This window comes from Pezoporus flaviventris, unplaced genomic scaffold, assembly GCF_033815535.1.
Source record: "Pezoporus flaviventris isolate CSIRO_AGI_PZ_B2104156 unplaced genomic scaffold, CSIRO_AGI_Pfla_v1 ptg000007l, whole genome shotgun sequence".
Taxonomy (NCBI): domain Eukaryota; kingdom Metazoa; phylum Chordata; class Aves; order Psittaciformes; family Psittacidae; genus Pezoporus; species Pezoporus flaviventris.
In genome coordinates, this window is record NW_026892555.1 from 97,205,130 (window position 1) to 97,229,806 (window position 24,677).

Here is a 24,677-nt window from a genome sequence, read left to right on the forward strand (position 1 = left end):
CAGTTTCCAGCTTCCCTCAGTTTTCTCACATGATACTAGTTGCCCTTAAGAGTTTCAGGTTCTGTGCAGTATTGCATTGTCCCATACATACCGGCAAGGGCAGTGATTTACCAAACAATGATACATTCCAATTTTTTGGTTTACATCTTTGTTTAAATGACAGTAAATCAAATCTCACTATCCTGTTTCCCATTATTCTCTTTCTTCTCTAATAAGGACTCACAAATAATTCTAGCTTTCCCTTGTAATTTTAAGACCTTCTTTGTAGCAGCTTACTTTACAGATATCCCCAACTGCTACATCCCCCTACAGCTGTTTCATCACCAGAGAGCTCCTGACAGTTAACTTACTGCACCTTTTCCAAGACTTATTCTTTTGCATGAGAACTGTTTTACCCCCATGCATCGTATCAGATTGCTTGCTTTGCTTATATAGTTCCCTACAGCATCCAGTGACTATCTGTAGTCCTTCCAAGCGTGTGGACAATAATTCAGGGAATTCTCCTTGGATACTACACCATACTGAAACTTACATTCACAAGCTATGCATCCCCTCTGGCACCATAAGGCATTTCATGCACCAGAATCTCTTTTGTGTTCAGGAAGACATACCATCAAGGCAACCAGCAGTGGGGTTTTTTAGACTGTCCATCTCTGCTATCGTAGTGATACTGGAAAACAGCCACAGTACATTAGGGAGTTGATGACCCACATCACAGTGCACCTGAGTGTGCACAGGCTTGGGCTGTGCTACTCGCACAGTGTGACATTGCAGCCTGTGTTTGCCACATAAATTCTTTTTCTGTAGGACAACCTCTGCCACCTTGTTGAAACAGAAGCACCCACAGGCAGCTCTCTCAGTCCATACTGGCAATTACCCCACCTGTGTGGCTTTGCCTTTGTCTAAAATTGAGACAAGAAATTATCACACAGACACCCTTTCTGTCTGACAGTAGAAATGACGAATAGTTGTTTTCTTCTAATCCTGTAATAACTCTAGTAGCCAAAATGGGAGAATCTACTCTGCGGACAGTTTTCATGGTGTGCTCTGTGTGTGGACCAGAGGCCCATTCAGTGCTACACCACTTGGGGTTCTCTGCATCTGAAGGATGCAAGATTACTATTCTCTCTTTATAGTGTTAACTCTAATACATCATATTTTAAATAATACCTTACACAATCTGAGGGCCTTTCACTACTGGGATCATAATAGATCAGCACTTCCTCATGCAAAACAACCACTCATAACAAGAAAAAGCTTCTCTTGTTCTCACTCTTTGAAGGTTCGCATAGCAACAAGCATGCATCTCAGTAAGATGTTCTGCAGAGACCTGACTTCTTCCTATGTAAATGTAACCAAGACAGTATTTTTCTAATAAACCAATCTGAGTTTTCTACTCATTTTTAAGCAACAATTCAGATTTTGAATACTTCTTTTGAAGCTTTTTTAATCTTGTAGATTCTCTTTTGATCCTGACACCAGACCAACACTTCATACTCTTCATGAGTATAGCAAATACAATCTCTTTCCTTAAACAGTGCTTATGCAGCCATGAATGGGGTTAGTCACACTTGCTGGCTCATCACACTGAAATTCACAAGTTCACATCAGGGTTTTGACCTTTGATTTCTGCAATACCAGCTGCAAAGAAGCAGCTGGAAAGCTGGAAGTCTGGCAGCAGATATGGGTGGGTCCTGATGGTAACAAGTTAAACATAAGCCAGCAGCATTCCCTAGGAGTAAGGCGGACAGCAACCTGGGCTGCATTAGAAGGAGTGTTGCCAGCAGGTCAAGGGCAGTAATCCATCTCCTCTGCTCAGTCCTGGTGAGACACGCCTGGAGTGCTGTGTCCAGTTCTGGGCTCCCCAGTACAAGACAGACACAGACATATCGAAGCAAGTCCAGTGAAGAGGTGTGAAGATGGCTAAGCAATTGGAATGTCTGTCCTAATAGGCCAGGCTATGAGAGCTGGGATTGTTCAGCCTACAGAAGAACGGGCTCAGTGTGATTCTTATCCATATATATATAAATCATCAATGGGAGAGATAAGAAAGACGGAAGATGCTTATCAGTGGTATCCAGTGACATAGGGTAATAGGCACAAACTGAAACACAAGAAATTCCAGTTAAACATAAGACAGAACTTTTTGGCTCTAAAAGTTACTACACGCTGGAACAGATTGCCAGGAGAGCAAGATACTTAAAATGCAACCAGACACAGGCCTGAGCAACCTGCTCTAGTTGACCCTTTGTGCAGGGGTGGGATTGAATTATGTGAACTCCAGAGTTCCCTTCTCTGTGATACAGAACAGAGAAATCTAAACCATGCCCTGTTTGCTTAGTTGCCAGATAAATGATTTTGCAGTTACCTGTTTTATGAATAAGTACATCTTATGTCCAAATAATTCTGTATAACAGACCTGTCCTCATTTTCTCACACCTGGTTAACATTTGTTATCTACAAACTTTTACCAAGCTTTCCCTCAAATAATCAAATATAACAAGTGACATTTGGCTAAGAACCTGTTTCTGTAGAAGCATACTGAAAACCCATATCTGTTCATTAAAAGAGAGCTTTTCACTCATTTAATAACTACATTAATGAAAACACAGATGTGAATTTGGAATAACAGCCCTTAAGAATAAGCAAACAGTTGCCTGCTTCTGCTAAGATGCATGTGGCAAGCAGGTGTTTGTACCCAAAGGAAACCACCAGCTCCCAAAAGTGTGTATTGAAGACATGTAGAGCCATGACCTCAAAAAAGATACGGCATCACCAGATTTTTCTGTCCCTTAGAACAGTTGCACAGGCTCACCACTTTAATAGGTGCAGGACTTAGCAGGTCAAACTGAAGCGGAACTACTAAATCTGCTAGCCATGGCACCTGTGATAGGAAGCAATATATCTGTTATTTTCAGGGATAATATTTTGCTCTATCTGCAGAACTTCAGACAGTTCCTGGTTGTCTTCTAGAGTACACTGCAACCACAACGCTCCAACTGAGTCAAGCTTAGTGCACAAAGAGAATTTTCTGTTCCTTCACCTTTCCAGACGATGCAACAAAATGAATGTTTTGCAGTTGTGAAAAAGCCAAACAGCAAAGTGAAAGTGCATTGAATAGCTTTGTCCAGCAGTAAACTAGACAAGTTATATTTATGCCTCCCTGAAAAATGAAAACATGAAGATACAAACACACATGAGCATACCACAAACAGCACTGAAAGCAGCATAGCAGTGGTAACTTTGTTCCAGTACATAGCTCATATTCACCGTCTCTGCACTGCTCAGCAGAATTGTGTGGTTTAAAGTAAGGTCAACGCTACAGCTTGTTTTACTCCCTCATCCCAGACACTATAAAGGTTATAAATAACCACATGAGTCTGCCTGGAAAGAAACTTATTTATTCCAAACCCAGGAAAAAAAACAACAAAAAAACAACACAAAACCCCCAGGGAAACAGCCTCTCTCTGCAGCCCAGGCCTGTGTCTCAGAGAAAGGCTGGGAAAGTCCTCCTCCTTCTCCTCCCTGGACATCACATGCCCTTCACCCATGGCAAGGCTGGGAAGGGAATAGAAAGTGCCAAGTGTTAAGGTGCTGAGAAGTTCTTGATGTTTCTAGCCTCTCAAGTGCTGTTGGCCTGCTCCTGCTCAAAGAGGGCCATGGCTAAATGTGAGCGGGATGCAAGTCCTTCCAAGTTACTAAGCACACAGCGGTGGTATAGCTCCTCACTAAGCCGGGGATTGCAGCTCCTCAGTGCATATTTCTGCACTAACCCTGGCTCCACAGCCCTGAATAGGTGCAGACCAGAATAGTGCAGGAAGACATCAAACACCTCCATGCTTTCCAGCACCTCATCTCGGTCTAAGATATCAGCTGCTAGCTTTGTACGTGCTGTCATGTAGTCAGAATTATAAAAACAGGCCTCAACAAAGGAATGTCTGTCAAAATGTCCATCCCTCAGGAAGTCAGTGGTGGAGGAAGCAGTCTGCTCACCACGGTACACCAATGCAGGGTTGAACTCTTGGAAGTGCACTGGGAAAAAGACCTGCCAATTACTGATAGTATTCATGCGGCAGCGGTTCAGGAACTCCATGTTGATTTCTGTCCAGACACTGGCCAAGAAGAACAGTGTATCCACAGGGTGCTTCTTTGAGACTATATCCATGAGTTTCACTTGCGATGGCACCTCAGTTTTAACACTAATCCAGGGGATTTTAACTTCTGCATAGCGTTTCTCCAGCTCTCCTACCATGGCTTTGACTCCAGCAAAAACATCCACCTGACTGACACGCTGGGCATCATACGGATGGTAGATGAAAAGCAAAGTCAGCAAGGCATTATCATGTGTGTCCAGTGTGTTCATAGCAAACATATCCAGGAAGTTTGCCACAAAATCCAGGTCCTGCACTGTCAAGGGAAGCACCAGTTGCACTCGTGTGGCCTCTGTCACATATGGCATGGGAATTATTTCCACCTTACTCAACGGTCGCACCAAGCTCACTCGTTTGGCCAGAACATGACTGTGGCCCTTCTGGGTTACTGCCTCCAGCAGTAGGTCCAGAGTATATTCCATGCCCCGCGTAGGGTCAAAACGCCGATAACCATTCAGCAACTGCCGCTTGCTGAAGCGGAGCAGAGGCTGGTAGCGACTGTTAAGTTGTTCGAGTGCAGACTCGATGATTTCACTGACATCTGCTTTGCTGGCTCCCAAGAGCTCACACTTGGGGGAGCCATCAGGACAGGAGAAGAGGTGCTGTTCAGTGAAGTAGTCCCAGCTGATTACCTCAAAACGTGACTTTGGAAGAAATGGAGCATTAATGCCCACAGGCCAAGTCAAGCCCACCTCACCTGCAGGGGTCAATGATGTCAGGTTCCTGATCTGCATCTGTGCAGAGAGAGAATGAATACTGATCCCTAACCACTCTCAAAGAGGTCCATTCCATCTCCCACCCAGGCCTGCCTCACCACCTAGAACGGTATCTTGGTAGTATCACACCAGTAGTTTTGGATAACATGGTGTCAGAAGTGCTATTTCTGAGACACAGGACTATATCCGGGGGGGGGGCTGACAAATCACACCTGCAACCAGAAGAGACACTCTTCCTTCACGGTATTGAAAGAAAAGGAGACCTGTTTGGTCAAGGAGTCTGCAGATATCCCTCACCACTTACCTGGAGGTCCTGGATCTCCTGGTAGGCTCTGTCAAGCTGGATCCTGCTGAAGTGCTTGTGCAGCCGGTACATCAAGGTCATGTCAGAAACAGGGTGCACAGCAAGAGCTGTTTGGAACTCCTCTTCTTCCTCCTTCTCTGGCTCAGTATTTTTGGCCAGTTCATAGGTGTGATAATTCTGGCCCTGAAGTGGACAAGAGCCAGAAAAGACTGGCATGGAACTCAAGTTCACAGAGAAGCATTCCCTCACCCCAGACATGCATCTGCCCCTCTTATCAATGCTGACTGCAGCACCCAGAGACAAAAATGTAAGAGTTGTCATCTCCCCTCACCGCCCCCCACTCCCCCCCCATATGCCCCCTTCCTTCTTGGTACCAATGTGCCCTTTATCTGACCTCCAAAAAACCTGGGGAGCATCTGCTACTAGGCTGAAAATAACCGTATGTGCTCTCTCTCCCACAACATCTCAGCTTTGATTACAGGTTTCTCCCCAGTGTTGCCCTACCACACAGTCCTTTCTTCCCCTAACTCATATCAGAGGCTTAACAAAAGGCCCCTTTGCTATGCAGGGGGGAACTAGTAAGAGCATGGGTTCTGGCAGGCTTAGCTAACACAAAGCCCCAAGAAGGGAGGTAGTACCTGGAGCTGGGAAACACAGGTGATGCCAAGGAAATCAATGATGCACCGTCCCAGCCACTCATCTGGCCGCACACTAAGGATCTCATTGCGACAGCTGTCCAGGTGCGGACGAAGCTTAAGCAGCAGGCTGCGGGAGATCAGGTAGCCAAAGCCACCATGACAATAGCGGGCCTGCTCATCACCCCCGATAAACTCCTCTGCTCGTCCCAGGTAGACATCTTGGTTAATACTTAGGTGTGTTACCAGAGCCTTGACCTGGTCAGCCTGGGCATAGGTGTCATCCTGCATGATGTAGAACCAGTCATAGTCAGAACCAAAATGCTGATGGATATAGTTCATGGTCTCATACATGAGCCAAATGGGACGCTCATCCCCATGGGCCACCAGCACCATGCCATGAGGCACCTTGGCACTGCGCAACCCTGTGAAGTACAGCAGGCGAGAGAAGTGATGAGCTACTGTCTTGTTCACTGCCACTGCCAATGTATTCAGGGTAGCCTTGGATGTCAGCACAGCCACAAACAGTCTTTCATGGAATCCCAATTCTGTCTGGATGTAGCGAGTTCTGTAATGGAAGGACACACCTACATGGCAAACAGCTGCATGACAAAAATCAAAGACTTATAGAATCAGATAATGGTTTGGAAAGGACCTTAAGATCATCTAGTTCCAGTACCCCTGCAATAGGCAGGGATGCCTCCCACTAGAACAGGCTGCCCCAAGCCTTGTCCAACCTGGCCTTGAACAATTCCAGGGATGGAGCATTCACAACTTCCTTGGGCATCCTTTTTCAATGCCTCACCACTCTCACAGTAAATAATTTCTCTCTTATATCTAACTTAAATCTGCTATGCTTCAGTTTAAGCGCATTACTCCTTGTCCTATCACTACAGTTCCTTATGAACTGTCCCTCTCCAGCAACCTTATAGGCCCCGTTCAGATACTGGAAGGCTGCTATGAGGACTCCACGCAGCCTTCTCTTCTCCAGGCTGAACACCCCAAATTTTCTCAGCCCGTCTTTGTAGAGGAGGTACTCCAGCACCGTTATCATCCTTGCAGCCTCCTCTAGACTTGCCCCAACAGCTCCATGTCCTTATGTTGAGGACAGCAGAACTGTACATCATACTCCAAGTGGGGCCTCATGAGAGCAGAGGGGCAGGATCAACCTTCAACCTGCTGGTCACACTTCTTTTCATGTGGCCCAGGACACAGTTGGTTTCTGGGCTGTAAGTGCACATTAATGGGTCATGGTTAACTTATCGCTGACCAACACCCCCAAGTGCTTCTCTGCAGGGCTGCTCTGAATTACTTCTCCACCCAACCTGTAGCTGTGCCCGGGTTTGCCCTGACTCAGGTGCAGGACCTTGCAATTTATTTGTTGAACTTCATGATGTTTGCAAAATTTAGGCTAAGTCTTTATGCTGAAGTCTATCAGTGATGAAACAATTAAGCCTAGAAGTAGAGCTTTAAGAGACAATGCACTAGTAAAAAACACATTTTGTAAAAACACTTGCTTCCTTCAAGAAAAACACATTCTCACATCATTTATCCAAATTAGGAAATTGCTAGTGCAATTAAAACAAAGTACAGAGCTAACTATTTGCAAGTTACATGTTATCATTAATTGCTCAACATTCTCCTAATTAATAGGCTGGTTTAAAAAGTTTTGGAGAATAATTTAACATGTTCTATTAGACATGACCAATGAAAAAAGAAATATTCTCAGTCGTCTTGGGTGCACTTATTACTTTAACAGCTTTTTAAAGCCTTCTCTTGCACCTCTCAGGAAACCATCTCAGCTGTTGCCTTGTTGTATAAAGCTATTACTACATATGGTACTTCAAATAGCATGTTCCACCTTGAACCTGTTAACTCACTGGAAGGTTTAGAACCCTCAGTACCACCCATATGTGATTGCTCTCTCTGCAGGAAAGCCTGGCCAGAAGAACATACTTTACCTGAGCACTTTTTTATAAGGCTTGTTGGGGTCTCTGTAGTACGGAACAATCCTAGGCCTGAAGTCCTCATGGCCCGGACCCAGCCTTCCATCTGCAACCTCCGGAAGGGCTCCGCCAGCGAGGGGCCCGGGACGGCCGACACCCCCCAGGCACTGGTCCTCACCACCGCTCTGGCTCCACGAAGCGCGCAGAAGGCTCAGGCTGCAGCCAAGGGAGAGGCCCAGGACGAGCGGCAGCACGGGCCGCAACGCGGCCAGCAGCGCAGCCAGGCGCATGGCGGCGTTCAGCCGCGGAGCGACTCGATCCGGGCGATGGCGGTCGCAGGCCCACTACGGCCTGCGCGGGCTCACGGTGCCGCTCCAGCGCTCGGGAACCGGGCGGCCGCACGACATCTCCGCCGAGAGGCGTTCGGGCAGCACGAGTCAGCGGCGCCGAGGCTCCCTCACCTGCAGGCCGGCGGTGGCCGGTGTCTCCGTGCCGGGGTCGCAGGCTAAAGCGGCGGGTCCCGCCCGACCGCTCTCCCACCGCTGCCACCTCAGCCGCCTCATCGCAACCCGCACGCACTTCCGCTTCCCCTTTACGCTCTCCGTAGTGCCCTCGCCTCTATGGTACCACGAGACCCCTCCCCGCGTGGATACGTCACCCGCCGGCGGGCGCGGGGCGCGCCGGGAGGCGCAGTGCGCGGGGGCCTGCTGCGCGCTGTGCTCCTGCTCGACGGACTCCGCTTCCCAGAGCAGCCGCGGAGCGCCCGGCGCGAGTGACGCTTCGCGCTCCGATTGGTGGCTGTTCCGGGGGTGGGCGGGGCGTGCGCACGCGGTAGCAGCTGTCCTGTTGCGACAGAAGGAAGGCACGGACCAGCCGGTGCGGGCCGGGGCGCGCGGCGCGGCGATTGGAGTCGCGGGGTGGGAAGGAGGAGTGGGTCTGGCCGGGCCAGGTTATGTTATGTTATGTTGGGTTGGGTTGGGCTGGGCTGGGCAGCGTGGCACGGCGAGGGCAGCCCAGCGGCCGGGCCGGCAGCCAGCGGTCAGGCCCGGCAGCGCCGCGTGCTCCGAGCCGGGGCGGGGAACGGGGGCGGGGCGATTTCGGTGCGGGCCGGCGCGGCCTAACGGCGCCTGTCGCACCTCCTCCGCAGCCCCTCCGCCGCGCCATGCCCTCGGACCTGGCCAAGAAGAAGGCGGCCAAGAAGAAGGAGGCGGCCAAGGCCCGACAGCGGCCGCGCCGCGCCGCAGAGGAGAACGGCGATGCTGGGACGGAGCCGCAGGAGGTCCGGCCCCCGGAGGCCAACGGAACGTCGCTGCCAGGTGAGAGGCGGCCCCTCCGTAACGACAGTCCCACTGCTCCGGGTGCTCCCCACGGCCCCCCAGCCCCCGGTGGGGTCAGCCCGGCAGCATCTGGCCGGACGCATGCGGTTGTGCCCAGGGCTCAGTGTATTGGGGTATCGGCTCCCTTCCAGACGAAATACCCCACGGGCGCGGGCTGCTGCCTGTGCTGGGGCAGCGGCGGCGTCCGACGTCTTGGCCGCTCTCTCCTTGAGCCGGCGGGACACCTCCGGCAGTTGCTGGTGGCTGTCCATGAGCTGCGCAGTGAAGGGTTTACCGGCCCTTGCTTGAGGCTGGCAAGGTAAAGGTAGAGGGTGCTGATGGTGTCTCTTTCTTCTCTCTCACGGAGACACTGTCCCGATTTCTCGTACTTGATGCCCAGACCTGTTTGGCTTTGATTTTGTGGGGTTTGTTAGTTTAGTTTGGAGAGCTGTGGTTTGGGGTGTTTTGTTTGGGTGGAATTTTTTGTTGTTTTTTTTTGGGGGGTGTTGTTTGGCTTTGGGGCTTTTTTGTTGTTGTTGTTGTTTTTAATTGTGGCAGGAACCATTGTAGTGCCTGAATTCTCACTGTTCTTGCTGATACTGCTGTGAGCCTTTCTATTCATCCCTTTCTCTGGGACATACCTGGTTTGCAGAAACTAAGAGCCTGACAACCTTAATGAAAGAGACTTTGTCAACAAAGAGATACTGACCTCCGTAAAGGAAACAGCCGAGGGAAAGCTTACACTGAGTTTATTTTCTGGCCGTACTTAGCCCACGCGGTAACCGGCAGGCTGTTGGGCGCACGGGCTTTTCTCGGGCTCAGCTCACGGTCCGTTGTTTCAGGAGGCATGGCGTGCGACACAGACCCAGGGCACTCCCGAGGGCCCCTTTCCTTGCCGAGCGCCCTCGTGGTCCCCAGGCACGCTCCAGAGCACCGGTGTTGGCGGGACCGGGTCACGGGCCAGACCCAGCCGATGGCTGGCGCGACTGCGGCCCGATCCCGCGCCGCCAGCTGCGGGCGGAGACTCGGGCCCGCCCGGACCGAGCCGGCCAATACCGGCGGCTGCCTCGGCGCATCTGCATACTGCCTTCCTATTGGTGGGGCTGGGGAGCAGCGGCCTGGCCCTCCCGTCCACCGTCCCGGTGAGAGGATACGGCCGGCGGCACCGGTCAGGGCAAGCGGGGCAGGAGCTGGTGGGTCTGGCTGCTGAAGAGCAGAGGTCGGCGGTCAAGGATTGTAGTGTGCTTATCTGGTTTGCTTCTTACGGTCTGCCTGCACTGCCCGTGCTTTCAGAGAAGGTCCTGCATCAGTGCGGCTAACAGTTCTACTCCCTCTTGGTTAAGGCACTTGATAATAGCGATTTTGCTGAGTGAGTGGTTCTGCCAGAAGTGCTGGATGCTAACAGCCAGGGTGCTCTTCTTCACTGGCTTCAACACAAACTGTCTGGACCCCAGGCCTCATCTCTGGGCAGGTGGAGTATTTCTGAGATCATCAGTGCCCTTCTTCAAAATGGCAGTGTCTCACCGAGGAATGGAAATCAGTCTGTAACTCAGGGCAGCAACTGATGAAAAGGAAAGATTCATATAATGTAGGAGGAAATGAAGAGGGGGACATGCATATGGGCATACTAGCTTCTAAAAAAAAAAATTGGTAGGACCTGTTCCAGTACTGCTGCTTTTTTTGTCCTCTCAACTTTCCCTTCATTTATTTCCTATCCAAGTTTTCTTTTGGCCAGCTCTTTCCTTAAGCTTGCAAAGCAATACTTTGTAAGTTCTTTTCCCACCCCAGTCCTTCCAGCGATGGGGTTTAGTCCCAGTCCTGTTATTTGGATAACAGGCTGGCTGTTCTGGCTGCTCATTTAGTTCTATTGGTCATATTTTATTTGGAGAGCAGGTGGAAGTTCCTGTTATATCCTGTATATCCATCTGCTAAGCTGAAAAAATGAGTGTCATTGCATCTGAGCCTCCTCAACATTTCTGTAGAAAGGGGGGCATGAGAATTCTTTTCTTGATCCTGGGCCTATTGATACAGAGGCTTGTGGCTTCCCTTGTGCTGGTAAATCAATAACACTTCTTGTTTGTCTGCATATAGAGGTGGATGCTCTTACAAAGGAACTGGAGGATTTTGAATTAAAGAAAGCCGCTGCCCGTGCTGTGACAGGAGTGCTGGCCTCCCATCCCAACAGTACTGATGTGCACATCATTAACCTCTCGCTGACCTTCCACGGCCAGGAGTTGCTCAGTGATACAAAACTCGAGCTGAACTCCGGAAGGCGCTATGGCCTTATTGGACTCAATGGGATTGGTAAGCTGTGGGGCACAGTGCCATGGGCTTTTTGGTGCTTGGGGAAGATGCCATACTGCTGAAAAGCTGGTCATAAATGCTGGGAACAAGAAAGCAGGCAGTTAGGCAGTCATGGCTGGGACATGGTAGTTTCCATTCTCCCATCTCCCCACCCAGGAAGAGGAATTGCTAGGATGCTGGTGGAAGTATGAGGTTACATTCTGGCTTTGGACTGTGCATTTGAACTTGTTTCTGTGGGGAGTTGGGGGAGATGTCTGGGCTTCGTGAATCTACCTGATTCCTGTGTGCAGGATTTGTTTGGTAGTGTCAGTAAACCCAATGCTGATGTTATTGGTCAAAGAACTTGCACAGTATGAGTGTATGATTTGGTCTTAATGGGAAAACAGCTGTACTATCCCCTGAGAAAGCAATGCTCTACATGGAAAGATGCAGAATATAGGAGTAATTGAAGAAGAGCTAGTAAGAGTGACCAGCTGGTTTAACTTCAGAAAAGCTCCTAGGCTCTGCAGTGATGAGTACATTATTTTCCTCTATGTTAGAGGTCTTAAGATTCTGGGGTCCTAGTAATGGATGTCAGGCCTAGCTAGACAGCAGGAAAAATACAGCAGACATAAAGTTCCTTAAATCCAGGCAGGGGCTGAACTGCAGTGGTTTCCAAAGAGCTTCTTCATGTCTCAGTCCTGTCCTTGGGGTGGTGAGCTTTTGCTGGGAGGGCAGCTGTCGCAGCAAGGCAGTAAGCTCTAGTGTGTCTCCAGTTCTGGCCTCTTGGGCAAGAAATTCCCAAGGGTTTTTTTGGAGTTGGAAAGGAAGGCAGTCAATGGGATCTGACTGCATCTCGTTTATTTCTCTGTGACATTATAACTCAGTGACTCCAACAATTAATTGCTGAGTATCTTTGCACACAGGGAAATCCATGCTTTTGTCAGCTATTGGAAAACGGGAAGTGCCCATCCCAGAGCATATTGACATCTATCACCTGACCCGAGAGATGCCTCCCAGTGACAAGACCCCTCTACAGTGTGTGATGGAGGTGGATACAGAGAGGGCCATGTTAGAACGAGAAGCGGAACGTCTGGCTCATGAAGATGGTAAAGCTTCTTTGAGTCCCAAGGGACGTCTCCTTCATTTCCCTCCCCACCGAAGAAGAGGTTTTATTTGGGTTCCTTGGCAGAGTTTTTATATGTTATGATACCTCTTTCCCCCAGCTGCCCTGTACTAGTTGAAAAGTCCTGTGGGGTTGCACTTCTTTGAATGAAATTAATCTGTGCAGCTTCTTAAGAAGTGTCTCAGGCTTAGGAATGGAGGGGGCTGAATAGCAGTAAAGCAGATGGACTAGGAGCTTTCCTAGCTGTATAGAGGTGCAGCTGAGAGCCCTTTATTGGTAGAAGTGCTGACAGGCAGGCTCTCTTTCAGCGGAGTGTGAGAAACTCTTGGAGTTATATGAACGTCTGGAGGAGCTGGATGCTGACAAGGCAGAAGCACGAGCCTCACGTATCCTTCATGGTTTGGGGTTCAGCCCAGCCATGCAGCGGAAGAAGCTGAAGGACTTTAGTGGTGGCTGGCGAATGAGGGTGGCTCTCGCTAGGTGAGTGTTATACTGCCTGCTGCCTCCTGGGAGATTGCCTGCCTGCTCCTGGCTCTGCAGAGCCACATACACAGTTCTCAGAACTCGGAGCTGAGAGGCTTTGGGTTACCTGCATTTACCCTACACACATCTCCCCTCTCTTTTCAGAGCCCTTTTCATTCGGCCTTTCATGCTGCTGCTAGATGAGCCCACAAACCACCTTGACCTGGATGCCTGTGTGTGGTTGGAGGAAGAGCTGAAAACGTAAGCATGAAGGAGTTTGCTGCTTCATGTTGTGCTTTTCCGCTGGAACGTCTTGTCTGCCCATGAGCAAGCGCTACCGTAATAACTATCTATGGTTCTTGTGGCTACGTAATTATTGCAATACCAGAGACACCTTTCTATGCTTGTTGCTACATTTATCTGTGGAAGGGTTCTTGATACAGATTTTACAGATTTGGAGCAGAGCAAGTCATAGTGTGCCTGATAGATGATAGTCTGTACCAAGGTGGAAATAAGCAGCAGAGGTTGAAACTTCTTAAAGGTGTGATGCCAGTGGTGTCAGTTGCATCAGTAGCACTAGTCATCTACCAGATGGGTGGCCAGCTCTTGTCTCTGTGAACATGTGCGAGGGCTTTCTTATGGTGAGCAGTGTTTTAACACAGTGGAGAATGTTTGTAGTATTTGCATGCTGCAGCTGGTTGTAGCTGCTTTACTCCAGATTTCCCAGAGCATCTCCAAGGCTGTTATCTTTTTATTCTAAATCCGATTGTAGGCAAGAGAGATCTGGTGCATGTAAATCCTTTGTCACCATCAAGGCCAACAAGCAAGAATTATTTTCCTGCCTTAATCTCAAATTAATAAATTACATGGTGCCCTAGGTTCAAGCGGATCCTTGTGCTGATATCCCACTCCCAGGACTTCTTGAATGGTGTCTGCACCAACATAATCCACATGCACAACCGCAAACTGAAGTACTACACGGTGAGTAAACGGTGCCCTGTGCAACCGGCAAAAACAGAGGAGCTGTTTTCTGGATGTGTATTACTTTCCATGGTCTCTTTCTAGGGAAATTATGATCAGTACGTAAAGACGCGCTTGGAACTAGAAGAAAATCAAATGAAGCGATTCCACTGGGAGCAAGATCAGATTGCCCATATGAAGGTATCTGCCTAGCTGCATGAACATCTTTATACCCATGCAGGTGGGCATTCCTGCACCTCCTCAACCTTGTTACTATGGCTTTCAGCTAACTGTGTTTTGTTGCAGAATTACATTGCACGATTTGGTCATGGTAGTGCGAAGCTGGCCAGGCAGGCTCAGAGCAAGGAGAAGACCCTTCAAAAAATGATGGCTGCTGGCTTGACAGAGAGAGTTGTGAATGATAAGGTAGGATGAGACATGGGATTGCATCTGGAGATCAGTATTGGAAACATGGGCTAGATAAGTAGAGTGATCTTTAGCTGAGGCCAAGTTGGATGGGGCTTCGAGCAACCTAGTCTAGTGGAAGGTGTCCCTGCCTGGGGCAGAAGAGTTGGAACTAGATGAACATTAAGACCCCTTCCAGCCCAAACCATTCTATGATTCTGTGAGAGCGGGAATGGCTGGCATAACTGGGAGCAAGAATGATATACCCTTCCTGATGTGAAGGATGACTGTACTGAAGATAGTGTAATGCTGAAGAGGAGGAGTAATTTTCTAGGGAGAAAAGGGGATTTGTCATATCAATAAAGCTATTTTGCAGACACAGAAATCAGGAATGAATGTCTGAGGGTTGGAGAAGATGGGGAAGAATGCTTAGATCAATTTGTATTTGTTTGAAGAGAACAAGCCCAAATTTGCTTCAAGTGGAAAAAAAATAGGGACTCTCATATCCAGTAAGTGAGCTTGCAGGCAACTAATCAGAATAAATCTGGGTTGCTAGAGGGGCTTGGTGGCTTTGTCTGCAGGTGATGTCTGTAGTGACGTACCAGAATAACTGGGTTGTCTCATGCTCCAGGGTCTCTAACAAGTGGATATTCTGTGTTAACAGACTTTGTCATTCTATTTCCCATCCTGTGGGAAAATCCCTCCTCCTGTCATCATGGTGCAGAATGTCAGCTTCAAATACACCAAGGATGGGGTGAGTATGGGGAACGTGCATGTGTTGTATGGAGATTTCTCGTGTACCTGCCTTGTTTGGGAGTATAAGGCTTTTGGCTAAGCTTTCTGATCGGGCTGCAGCATGAATGACTAGTGGATCAAACTTCTTGGCAGTGTTAATGCTAAGTCTTCTGAGGACAGAGTATTACAGGTGGAACATGGAGGTTCTGGGTAGTAGTGGAAAAGCATATGTGTCATGATTTTTGTGGTTCGCAGCCATGGATCTATAACAACCTGGAGTTTGGAATTGACCTGGATACCCGTGTAGCTCTTGTTGGACCCAATGGAGCTGGAAAGTCAACACTGCTGAAACTGCTCACAGGAGAGGTATGCTCCCTACATTGTTTACTCTGTTCTGGACCTTGATTCTTGGGGTGGTCTTCAGTGAAGCTGCATTTATTTGCCAGAGCACCGCAGTCAGGCCTTGGAAGTTCTAAGATCATGCTGCAGTATCTCACATTATCTGTGCAGGCTGCCTCCTCTGTGCCACAGGAGAGATATCTGGATTCTGTATTTCTGGCCTACAGCCAAAGGAGGGATTTTGTGGTGAAATGCTTCTATCTTCCTTTTCTAGCTGCTGCCCACAGATGGGATGATCCGCAAGCACTCACATGTGAAGATCGGTAGATACCACCAGGTATTTCCTACAGCAGCCACCAGGGACATGAACTGCTGAGGAAAAAGCTGTCAGGAATGAGGAATCTTGCCCCTCTGTTTCTGAGGCTTCTCCCACTGCTGCTTTTCTGTGCCTGGAGATGGGGGAAGGAACTGTTCCATTCCGTGAATGGGCTCTAGAGGCTTGCTGTGGTCCTTTCTGTTTAGCCTCTAGACTTTTAGGGGAGAGATGGTTGCCTTGTGCTTGGTCGTGTACAAGCCTGCTATTCTGAAGCAGGACCCCTGCTCCTGAAATGGAGATTCCTTTCGTAATAGTTTGCACAGTGGCTATGCTGTGAGGGGGTTTATTGGCTCATGTGTTCTGCTCAGCAGGTACAGAGGGCTTATAAGGGAGGGAAATACTTTTGGCCATGAAGTGGATGGCCTGCATAGCCTGAAGCTGACTTTTCTTCTTCTGTCAGCACTTGCAAGAGCAGTTGGATTTAGACCTCTCACCCCTGGAGTACATGCTGAAATGCTACCCAGAGATCAAAGAGAAGGAGGAGATGAGGAAAATCATTGGCAGATATGGTCTGACAGGGAAACAGCAGGTGAGTACAAGTGGTTGAGGTTTGCTTTTTTGCTCATGAGGGAAGTAAAGCTGTTGCATTTTCTGTTGCTCAATTGATGTCTGACAGTGTGATGCAGTATGCAGTATAGCACACGACAGCATCAAAATGTTTTTTCAATCTCAGCTTTTGAAACTGGAGGAAAAAATAACTCATGGCTCATAGGAACTTTCTTCGCATTGCAGCTCTATGTGGGTTGGAGTGGGTGACCTCAGAATCTGGGTGAAAGGAAGACAAATTGTGGCATAGACCTAGACTCGCATATTTTAATTGTAACTTGAAGTAGTTTGTTTCTTATTACTGAGATGAATAGCAGGCAGAAATGCTAGAACACATTTTCAACTGGGAGTGGGTACCACTTTGCTCAAACAGGGTAGGATCACCAGTGGTGCTCTAAGTCTAAACATGACATGTTCCTGTATATCAACATCACATGTATGTATGACAGGAGTTGTCCTCATCACTGCAATTCAGCGTTGTTTTTTACGTTGTTCTCCATTTGTCACTCCAGAACTTGAGAGTAGTTTTATGGTTGTGTCAGTATGCACTGAACACTCGTCAGTTCTCAATTAACTGCCCTTTGGAACCTTTACCACAAGCTGGGTTTTGTGATGGACTCTTCTCAGAAGTCCCTGGAATTCCCTTGTTCTGCTGGTGAGAGAAGCTTAGTCTAGGTGTAAGACTGACTAGACTTTGTCCTCTTGTGTCATGTAGCTGCTAGAAACACAGTGAGATCTGAGTATCTTGTGGTCAGGGTGGAAGTGTGTAAGCTTCCCTGCAGAGCTGCAAACAGTGTCTGTGTTTGTCAGGTGAGCCCCATTAGGAACCTCTCTGATGGGCAGAAGTGTCGCGTGTGCTTTGCGTGGCTGGCCTGGCAGAATCCTCACATGCTTTTCCTGGATGAGCCCACCAACCACTTGGACATAGAAACAATAGATGCTCTGGCAGATGCTATTAATGACTTTGAAGGAGGAATGATGCTTGTCAGCCATGACTTCAGACTCATCCAGCAGGTAAGAAAAGTAGTGAATTTTGTCAGAGCACCTTTCTAACATTCTAAGTAATTAAACTGGGTGTTTTCAACCGACTCATCCCAAGATGATGTGTGAATGAAAGGAATCTCTGGACATGATTCCTTTGCCATGTTCATGTGAAATAGTTGCTGAGGTAGCCTAGAAACACATTAGGTACTGGAAAAAAAAAAACAAACCAACAAAACCCTAGAAGTAAAGAATAATTTAAATGGCAGTGACACTATAGAGGCCTTAACTAGGTGTTCTTAAATGATACTGGAGTAGTTCTAGCACAGTAGTTTATTGCTCAGTCTGCACAGGCAAAGGAAATTGCACCATGTACACACAAATATCAAGCGCTGATTTATCAGCTATAGCTTTATCTGCAAGTTCAGGTGTAATTTTATTTTTCAGTGTGTTACATGCAAGTAGTTCACTTCAAGAACTACTTTTTTTTTTTTTCCCTTCAATGCCCAGTTGAGCAGGAAAGGCTTTCCTCCTGTTGTGGTTTAAGCCCAGTCAGCCACACAGCCGCTTGCTCACTCCCCCACCTTCCTCCCCCCCCAACTCCTGGAGGGATGGGGAGGAAAATCGAAAGAATGTAACTCCCACGGGTTGGGATAAGAACAGTCCAGTAACTAAGGTATAACACAAACCACTACTGCTACCACCAATAATAATAATGGTAAAGGAAATAACAAGCAAAGAGAATACAACCGCTCACTACCCTCTGACCAATACCCAGCCCGACCAAGCAGTGCTCTAACTCTTCTGGGTAACTGGCCCCAGTTTCTATACTGGGCATGCTGTGCTGTGGTATGGAATATCTCTTTGGCTAGTTCGGGTCAGGTGTCCTCTCTCTGCTTCCTCCTGGCTTCCCCTCCTCCCTGGCAGAGCATGAGAATCAGAAAGTCCTTGGTCAGAGTAAACATTACTGAGCAGCAACTGAAAACATCAGTGTTATCAGCGCTGTTCCCAGGCTGAAAGTCAAAAACACAGCACTGTACCAGCTACTAAGGAGAAAAATGACTGCTACTGCTGCTGAACCTAGGACACCTCCTTAGTCCATGAACAAAAAAAAAATTGTTGAGGAATCAAGGATTTTTAGTTCTAGAATCTTGTAGAAATATGCAGAAAACACCAGGTAAGATATTTCACTACAGGTATTTTTCTTTGGTAGTTGAAGTGTGAAGTGTGAAACCCTAGCCCTAACCCTAACTCTTTTCTTACCATACTTCAGACAGTGGATTTTGGATAATTTTATAACTTTGGTAAAATTATTAAATGCTGCACTGTAAACCTCTCCTGTGCTTGCTTTCAGGTTGCACAGGAGATCTGGGTCTGTGAGAAGCAGACAATCACAAAGTGGCAAGGCGACATCCTCTCCTACAAGGAACATCTCAAGTCAAAGCTGGTGGGTGAGGATCCGCAGCTCACCAAAAAGACCCACAACATGTGAGCTCTAGAGCAGTCGGTCAGATGCTCACTGTGGAGACTGACAGTGGCCAATGTGACTCGCCCATCTGCCGACTGGAATGGGACTCTGCTGCTATCTCTGGCTGTGTTCTAGGATTGCTGCAATACTGCTTCCCCTTGACTTGCCTTGCACCTCTGTATCTGGACAGATCTCTCCTGATCTGGCTACGTTTGGGCAACCGTTTCCATATTTAGATGATGTCCTATCTGAGCCGGGCCTTGGAATCTAATGATCTCGGATCACGGCAGTGGCAGTTAGGTTGTCTGAGCTGCAGTGATACAGAAGTGGAGACCCCAGCCCAGCTTCTCCCACCTCTTCCTTCCCAATTTCTGCTTCAGTTTAGATACTTCACGTCAAACTCCTCTGGCCTTGGTTTGTTTTTAACTATTATTTAACAGTGTAATTAACAAATCTGCCTGAGAATCCACCAGTCAATAAAGAGGGAAGAACGCTCTTGTCTTGTGAGCCATAGTAGTTATTGGGGCATGCTGGGGCAGATCAGCTTGTGCTGAGTTTTAAGTGAGGATGCAGAGCTGTGTCTTCTGGGGTGAAGTTACTACCAAAGTTATGACCAGAACTCATGGGATCTATGAAGTGGTTAGTACTGAGCTCTGGAAGTACAGAGCAGTGAGCATGATCCTTACACCTAGGATACCTCTGATGATCCAGTGAACACTGTATTTTCCAGTTTGTGACAGAAGGGGGAGCAAGCCACACATGCTTTCTGGACAGACAAAACTTCGAAGGATTCTGAAGATTGGCTGTTAGAAACAGAATTTAGATCTATAAAATACCAGTGTGTTTGTTGTCTGCAGCAGAATGGCTTAGGCATGTGCTTTTTCCTTCACCTTGAATTGCATGGGTTGAATAATAAGACTCAATAATTTAGCATTTTTTGCACTATGAAGTTATTTGTTCCCTGCAGGTATAACTAAACAAGACTAATTGACTAAAGTTGGTTTATTTTTGTTCTTAATGGCAAATTTTTAGGAAAGTTTCAGACCTCACCCTCTGCCATAGAAGCTTGAATAAAATACAGTTTTCATTTCTTTTAACAAAACATACTAAAGAAAAAGATAACAATCCAAATCCTATAAAATTCCTAGGATTTCGAGCTGTCATTTTAATTACTTCTGACACGTGACAGTGGCTGTACTGCTTATGTGAGAGGCTCGTGTAGCCTGGTAACCTGTTCCATCAGTACATGTCAGCAGGCAAATTGAAGAATAGGACAAATATGGAGTAATTGTGCTCACTCTCTTGCAGTTACTTTCTCAGATGCCAACTATCTGTGGATCTTACTTTTTGAGTAAAGCATTTCCTTGTTTTTTTTTTTCCAACTAAACCATACAAGTTGTGACTGCTGCTATAGAAGTGCTGCAGATCATCCACAGGATGAATGTCACAATGGGATCTGCCTCCAGTATACAGTGCAGAACATCAGGTTTTTCAGTGGGTTTAGCAATGATCTGAGGGGTGAAGTATTATTTTTGAGGAAATAATGCAGGTTAGTATAAATGCTGTTCAAGTTCTGCAGAAAAGGCTAGATTGCATTGAAAAGTTTCAGAGTGTAGTACTCAGAAGTTAACAGACAGTGAAGAGTAAAAGCAGCCCACACATAAGTAATTACTGTAAAGGCTGATTGGTGTCACAAAAGTTGAAACAAGAATGGATGAATGCATGTCTTTGTTCTGCTCTCTAGGTTTTAGAAAGATGTTGGTGACTTGGAAAGGGTTGCAAAGTAGCTATGAGAATGGTGAGGTCACAAAGGCCTACCTGAGGTTAGAGCTGTTCATTCTGCTCTTCCTGATTCTTGGCAAACATTTGGCAACAACTCTAATCTCTCCATTTCAGATTAGTAATTGAGAGCCATGGTGGCAATAATAAATCTAGGATAAAACCTTACACTGAGTTCTTTGGGAATACTAAATCCTGAGAAGTGCATGGGAACATTGACAGCCAGCATGATGGACAGTAGTTTGAGAATTTTTCTAGCTGTGTTAGCTGTCTGCTGCTGCAAAACACGAGGAATTTCTCAGTTGCAGACAGGTCTCTGAGTTAGCAAACAAGGACCAGCGGTACACATGTTCAAGGCAAAAGTAGCTGTAATTGCACTAGAGGTCACAATAGGCTAAAACTTGTAAAATGAAGTATATATTCATACATGCCATATCAGTCTGTTATTTCAGACTTGGTTTAAACCTGTTCTATGCAGACAGTTTGTAAGACTGCACTGAAGCAGCTGTGGCAGGTATATGGCCTGTAGTACTGATGTCTGCGAGACAGACAGCCACTAGCTGGGCAGTGGCATTTTGAACTGTTTGAGCTAGGCTTTTTCTGGTCGTGCAGAAAAGCAAAACTGTATCTAGCTGCTAGGATGGTCATTTCTGTGAAAGAAGTGGCCTCGAGCCTCTACAGCGTTACTCTTGCTTCAAGTCTAAAAGTGACACAGCCACAGCCAGAAGTGGCAGGTATTACATCAAGTGCAAGGTTGTGGGATTCCCTTGTCTTTGTGTTGTGACTCGATCCATAAACTACAAAAACATCACAAGGATGAGTTAAGATGAGCACACGGCTTCCACACTGAACAGCCTCTAGCACATGCAGTCTAGGGAAGCGGTGGTAATTCCCCAGTCTGGGAGTACAGATCTGACCATACTGATCACTGGATGAGCCTCTGCCCTTGCTATTTAATGGCTCCTTGTGCTTAGTGCTGAGTGACCAGTCACTGCTCCTTCTCCACAAAGGGCTTTCTTCTAACTAAAGATTTTGTCAAAAAAACAAGCTGTGTGCATGTAACTGCTGGTGCCAGATGCAGCAGGAGCTGTGGAGAGGTACAAGGGCTAACAGCTCCTTTAGCATGAAAGAGCTTTTGTTTGCTGTGACCGGGAGAAAAGGTAAAACAGCTTCAGCCGCAGTGAACAATCTTCCTCAACACAAAGATCTCAGCTATTTACAGGTCTGTAAACTGGTGTGTGAAATGTACATCAGGAGAGAAGCCCTGTACTGGTCCTTGTCAATGCATGGCCTCATTGAAAACACAGGTAGTGATTTTGCCTGCTCCTTGCTCTCAGTATATACTGAGTCACTAGTGTTCCCAGAAGGATCCCACTACCTCATATCTTCAATGCCCAAGCCTATTCTCTGTCATGAATGCACTGATGTGACCATTCTAGCATGTTCCACCTGGTTACTAATATTTCAGTTCTTGCATGCAAGAAGCCCTTCTGTGATATTTAGACCCTGCTTGTCACTGTGATTTTTATTTGCACTAAGGGTGGGTGGCCAGATGCCTTCCCTTGAAGACAGGCCTAGAATGAACCTAAGTTCAGTGAAACGCTATTGTCTGCACAAGCACTGGCACAGTGACTGATGAGCAAGTCTCCCAAACTCACTCCTTGGAAGACATGATTTGCTAAGAACATGCCAGTATAATGGAGGCCCTGAGCAGGGGACAGTGTGGATGGCAGCACAGAGGTGCCAGTGCCTCCTCCCTCAAAAGTACATTACGTATCTCAAAGGTACGTGAAGTAATACCTCAAAGGTATCACCCTTTTATGAAACACCTGATGTGATGCCTGCTCAGAGAAAGGCTTCCTTTTCCATCTCAAGGACAGGAAACTTCCTGTTTTGTTCTCTTCTGTACTGTGTTTGCTGTACATGTTTTTTTTCCTGGCTTAATTCCTGCATCATAGTTATCAGCACTGGTGTGATCACTGATTTCCAAGATCAAATACATATTCAGGATGTTCACCCTCCCACTGCCTCCCTTCCATCCTTCAAGGCCCTGTTATGTATAGCAGGCAGGACTCCCAGGAGCAGGCTATCTGAGATAGTGGGACGAATACTGGCTATTGGGATGTTTATAGTTCAGTTCACTAGACTGATAGTCCCTTCAATGACTGAGTCTGCACTGATTGCATTATCTGTTGCATAGCACAGAAGAGGTTCCACCCATTTGATTCTGAAGGCAGTACTCCGGTTTATACACTCTACCAAAGCAGGAAGGCACCTTTCACCAAAACCTTGGAATAGCTTTCCTCTGACACTTCTGCCCCATATGAATGAGATGCTATTGCTCTTGCCCACCTCTTTGCCCATGTTACTCTCAGAGCTTTTCTCAGGTCTGAAAATTTAATTGGGTCAGTAACTTCCAAGGTCCTCCCATGCTAGCTGCCCTTCAGTTAGTGCAAAGTGGAATCATCAGTTACAGGTGTGTGTTTGTTCTGCTCTTTGGGAGTGCACTTGGGGCAGGTGAGGTGCTGCTGCCTTTAGTATATAACCAGCCCCATGGCACCTACTCATTGCTCTGTTAGAGATTGAGATGAGTGCAAGTGAGAGAAAGTGTGGTCATGCTTCCCCCTCTGGGGAGAAGAAGTCCAAGAAGAAGCCTAAGAGGAAGGAAACCTATTCAATCTATATCTACAAAGTACTGAAGCAGGTGAGCAAATGTTTCTTTTCAGCTAGAAGCAGCTTCATATGTAAAGTCACTTCTGCCCATTGCATGTTAACTGCCTAAAGAAAAGGAAGGAAACTCTGCTTATTAGGGAGATGGAAAACAGAATAAGTGGGTACAAGGCTGCTGCAGCTGAATCTCAAAAGTACATGTTGAGGGGGATTCTGAGCAAGAGGCAAGGCAAGAAATGGGCTTCAATCAGAAAGGGTTTCTTGGTGAGAATAAGCTTTAGTACATAGCTTTGCCTAAAGACATGATTGAGTAAAAGGCAATAGGGCTGGTGCTGGCCCTCTGTGCAAGAATTTAAATCTTTCTGGTAATTCCTGTTGGGGAGATGAGCAAAAGACCTTTTCAGAGGTAACCATGAGTTGTCTGGGCCTCAGTTGCCTGCATGATCCTGTAGGCAAGACTTGGAGCTCATGTTCTACCTCCACTTCTCACAGGCTGGTTTTCCATAAGGGATTGTGTAGAGGCTCTTGCCAGTGCAATCCCAAAGCCTCTCTTCAGTCTAATGTAAGTGGCACAGGACTTGAGACCCTTAGGGTGGAAAATGAGGGTCCCTGTCTGGGGGACACTGTCCCACTCTGGTTTGAGTGCCCTGTCTGAAGGGGGGGAAGTGTGGCCCCCACTTCAGGATGATGGGTTTGTGAGACAGTGCTTGATTACCATCTGGCAGGTGCACCCGGACACTGGCATCTCCTCTAAGGCCATGAGCATCATGAACTCCTTCGTCAATGACCTCTTTGAACGTCTGGCCTCGGAGGCCTCTCGCCTGGCCCATTACAATCACCGCTCCACCATCACCAGCCGGGAGGTGCAGACGGCCGTGCGGCTCCTGCTGCCTGGTGAGCTGGCCAAGCATGCTGTCTCTGAGGGCACCAAGGCTGTCACCAAATACACCAGCAGCAAGTGACTGGCCAGACCCCAATAAAGTCCCATTGCACTGAGTGTGCCTCTCCTGTCATGGTGCTGCTGGGGGGAAAGGCTGGGAGGAGAAGGCAGTGAGTGTCCATCCTCACCATGGATAGGGCTGGCAGATGTTGGAGGGGGCCCAAGGAGCTGGGTCAGAGCTTTCAGTGGGATGGGAGGTTGGAGGTGATCCTGCTCTGGTCCTGCCTATCGCCCTTTCCCACTGCTGATTTGGTATGGAGCAGCTGTTGCCTTCAACACGTGATAGTGGTTGGGGGTCGTGGCTGGTGCTGTAGGCAATAGGAGAAGAGGAGGGACGGTTCCACTTGCTGTGGTGGTTATCTGTGCTGGTCCAGCATGGGTAAGAAGCAAGAAGTGCTGGGAGCTCTCACTGGTGAGAAGCTCAGCTGCAAGTTCTTCAGGTGCTGGTTGGGTATTTCCTAAGGGGAGAGTGAGCAGAATGCTAATCCAAATTTAGGAGGAAGAAGGATGCGAGTGTTGGAAAAGGTGAAGGATTCTCT

General features: G+C 47.6%; 3 protein-coding genes across 4 annotated transcripts; 2 read left to right on the top strand and 1 right to left on the bottom strand.

Annotated features, from left to right (window-relative positions):
- Positions 1-2,911: 2,911 nt before the first annotated feature.
- CHPF2 (chondroitin polymerizing factor 2) lies at positions 2,912-8,409 on the bottom strand. Its single transcript, XM_061449647.1, has 4 exons — positions 7,768-8,409; positions 5,810-6,374; positions 5,172-5,354; positions 2,912-4,885 (listed from the first exon to the last, which is right to left on the bottom strand). The coding sequence occupies exons 1-4, from the start codon at positions 8,040-8,042 to the stop codon at positions 3,623-3,625; spliced, it is 2,286 nt and encodes a 761-aa protein (XP_061305631.1). The 5' UTR covers positions 8,043-8,409; the 3' UTR covers positions 2,912-3,622.
- A 79-nt stretch (positions 8,410-8,488) lies between these two features.
- ABCF2 (ATP binding cassette subfamily F member 2) lies at positions 8,489-19,245 on the top strand. 2 transcript variants are annotated; one of them, XM_061449664.1, is made up of 15 exons: positions 8,489-8,628; positions 8,900-9,068; positions 11,160-11,372; positions 12,278-12,460; positions 12,786-12,957; positions 13,105-13,200; positions 13,818-13,920; positions 14,005-14,100; positions 14,206-14,325; positions 14,969-15,058; positions 15,295-15,405; positions 15,653-15,715; positions 16,155-16,283; positions 17,111-17,314; positions 18,636-19,245. In XM_061449664.1, the coding sequence occupies exons 2-15, from the start codon at positions 8,915-8,917 to the stop codon at positions 18,771-18,773; spliced, it is 1,872 nt and encodes a 623-aa protein (XP_061305648.1). In that variant the 5' UTR covers positions 8,489-8,628; positions 8,900-8,914; the 3' UTR covers positions 18,774-19,245. The 2 variants fall into 2 exon arrangements, with proteins under 2 accessions (XP_061305648.1, XP_061305649.1); XM_061449665.1 differs by lacking the exons at positions 8,489-8,628; positions 15,653-15,715 and having other exon boundaries at positions 8,785-9,068.
- A 3,856-nt stretch (positions 19,246-23,101) lies between these two features.
- LOC133267369 (late histone H2B.L4) lies at positions 23,102-24,195 on the top strand. The gene is made up of 2 exons (XM_061449666.1): positions 23,102-23,232; positions 23,924-24,195. The coding sequence occupies exons 1-2, from the start codon at positions 23,116-23,118 to the stop codon at positions 24,158-24,160; spliced, it is 354 nt and encodes a 117-aa protein (XP_061305650.1). The 5' UTR covers positions 23,102-23,115; the 3' UTR covers positions 24,161-24,195.
- Positions 24,196-24,677: the final 482 nt, after the last annotated feature.

Excerpts from the sequence above, each read along its gene's own strand:
- CHPF2 (XM_061449647.1), bottom strand. The coding sequence starts at position 8,042 with ATGCGCCTGGCTGCGCTGCTGGCCGCGTTGCGGCCCGTGCTGCCGCTC. Across the intron at positions 5,355-5,809 it reads CCTGTGTTTCCCAGCTCCAG|GGCCAGAATTATCACACCTA; the intron begins GTACTACCTCCC and ends TGTCCACTTCAG. Across the intron at positions 4,886-5,171 it reads AGGAGATCCAGGACCTCCAG|ATGCAGATCAGGAACCTGAC; the intron begins GTAAGTGGTGAG and ends CTCTCTGCACAG.
- LOC133267369 (XM_061449666.1), top strand. The coding sequence starts at position 23,116 with ATGAGTGCAAGTGAGAGAAAGTGTGGTCATGCTTCCCCCTCTGGGGAG. Across the intron at positions 23,233-23,923 it reads TCTACAAAGTACTGAAGCAG|GTGCACCCGGACACTGGCAT; the intron begins GTGAGCAAATGT and ends ACCATCTGGCAG.
- ABCF2 (XM_061449664.1), top strand. The coding sequence starts at position 8,915 with ATGCCCTCGGACCTGGCCAAGAAGAAGGCGGCCAAGAAGAAGGAGGCG. Across the intron at positions 14,326-14,968 it reads AGAGAGTTGTGAATGATAAG|ACTTTGTCATTCTATTTCCC; the intron begins GTAGGATGAGAC and ends CTGTGTTAACAG. Across the intron at positions 17,315-18,635 it reads ACTTCAGACTCATCCAGCAG|GTTGCACAGGAGATCTGGGT; the intron begins GTAAGAAAAGTA and ends GCTTGCTTTCAG.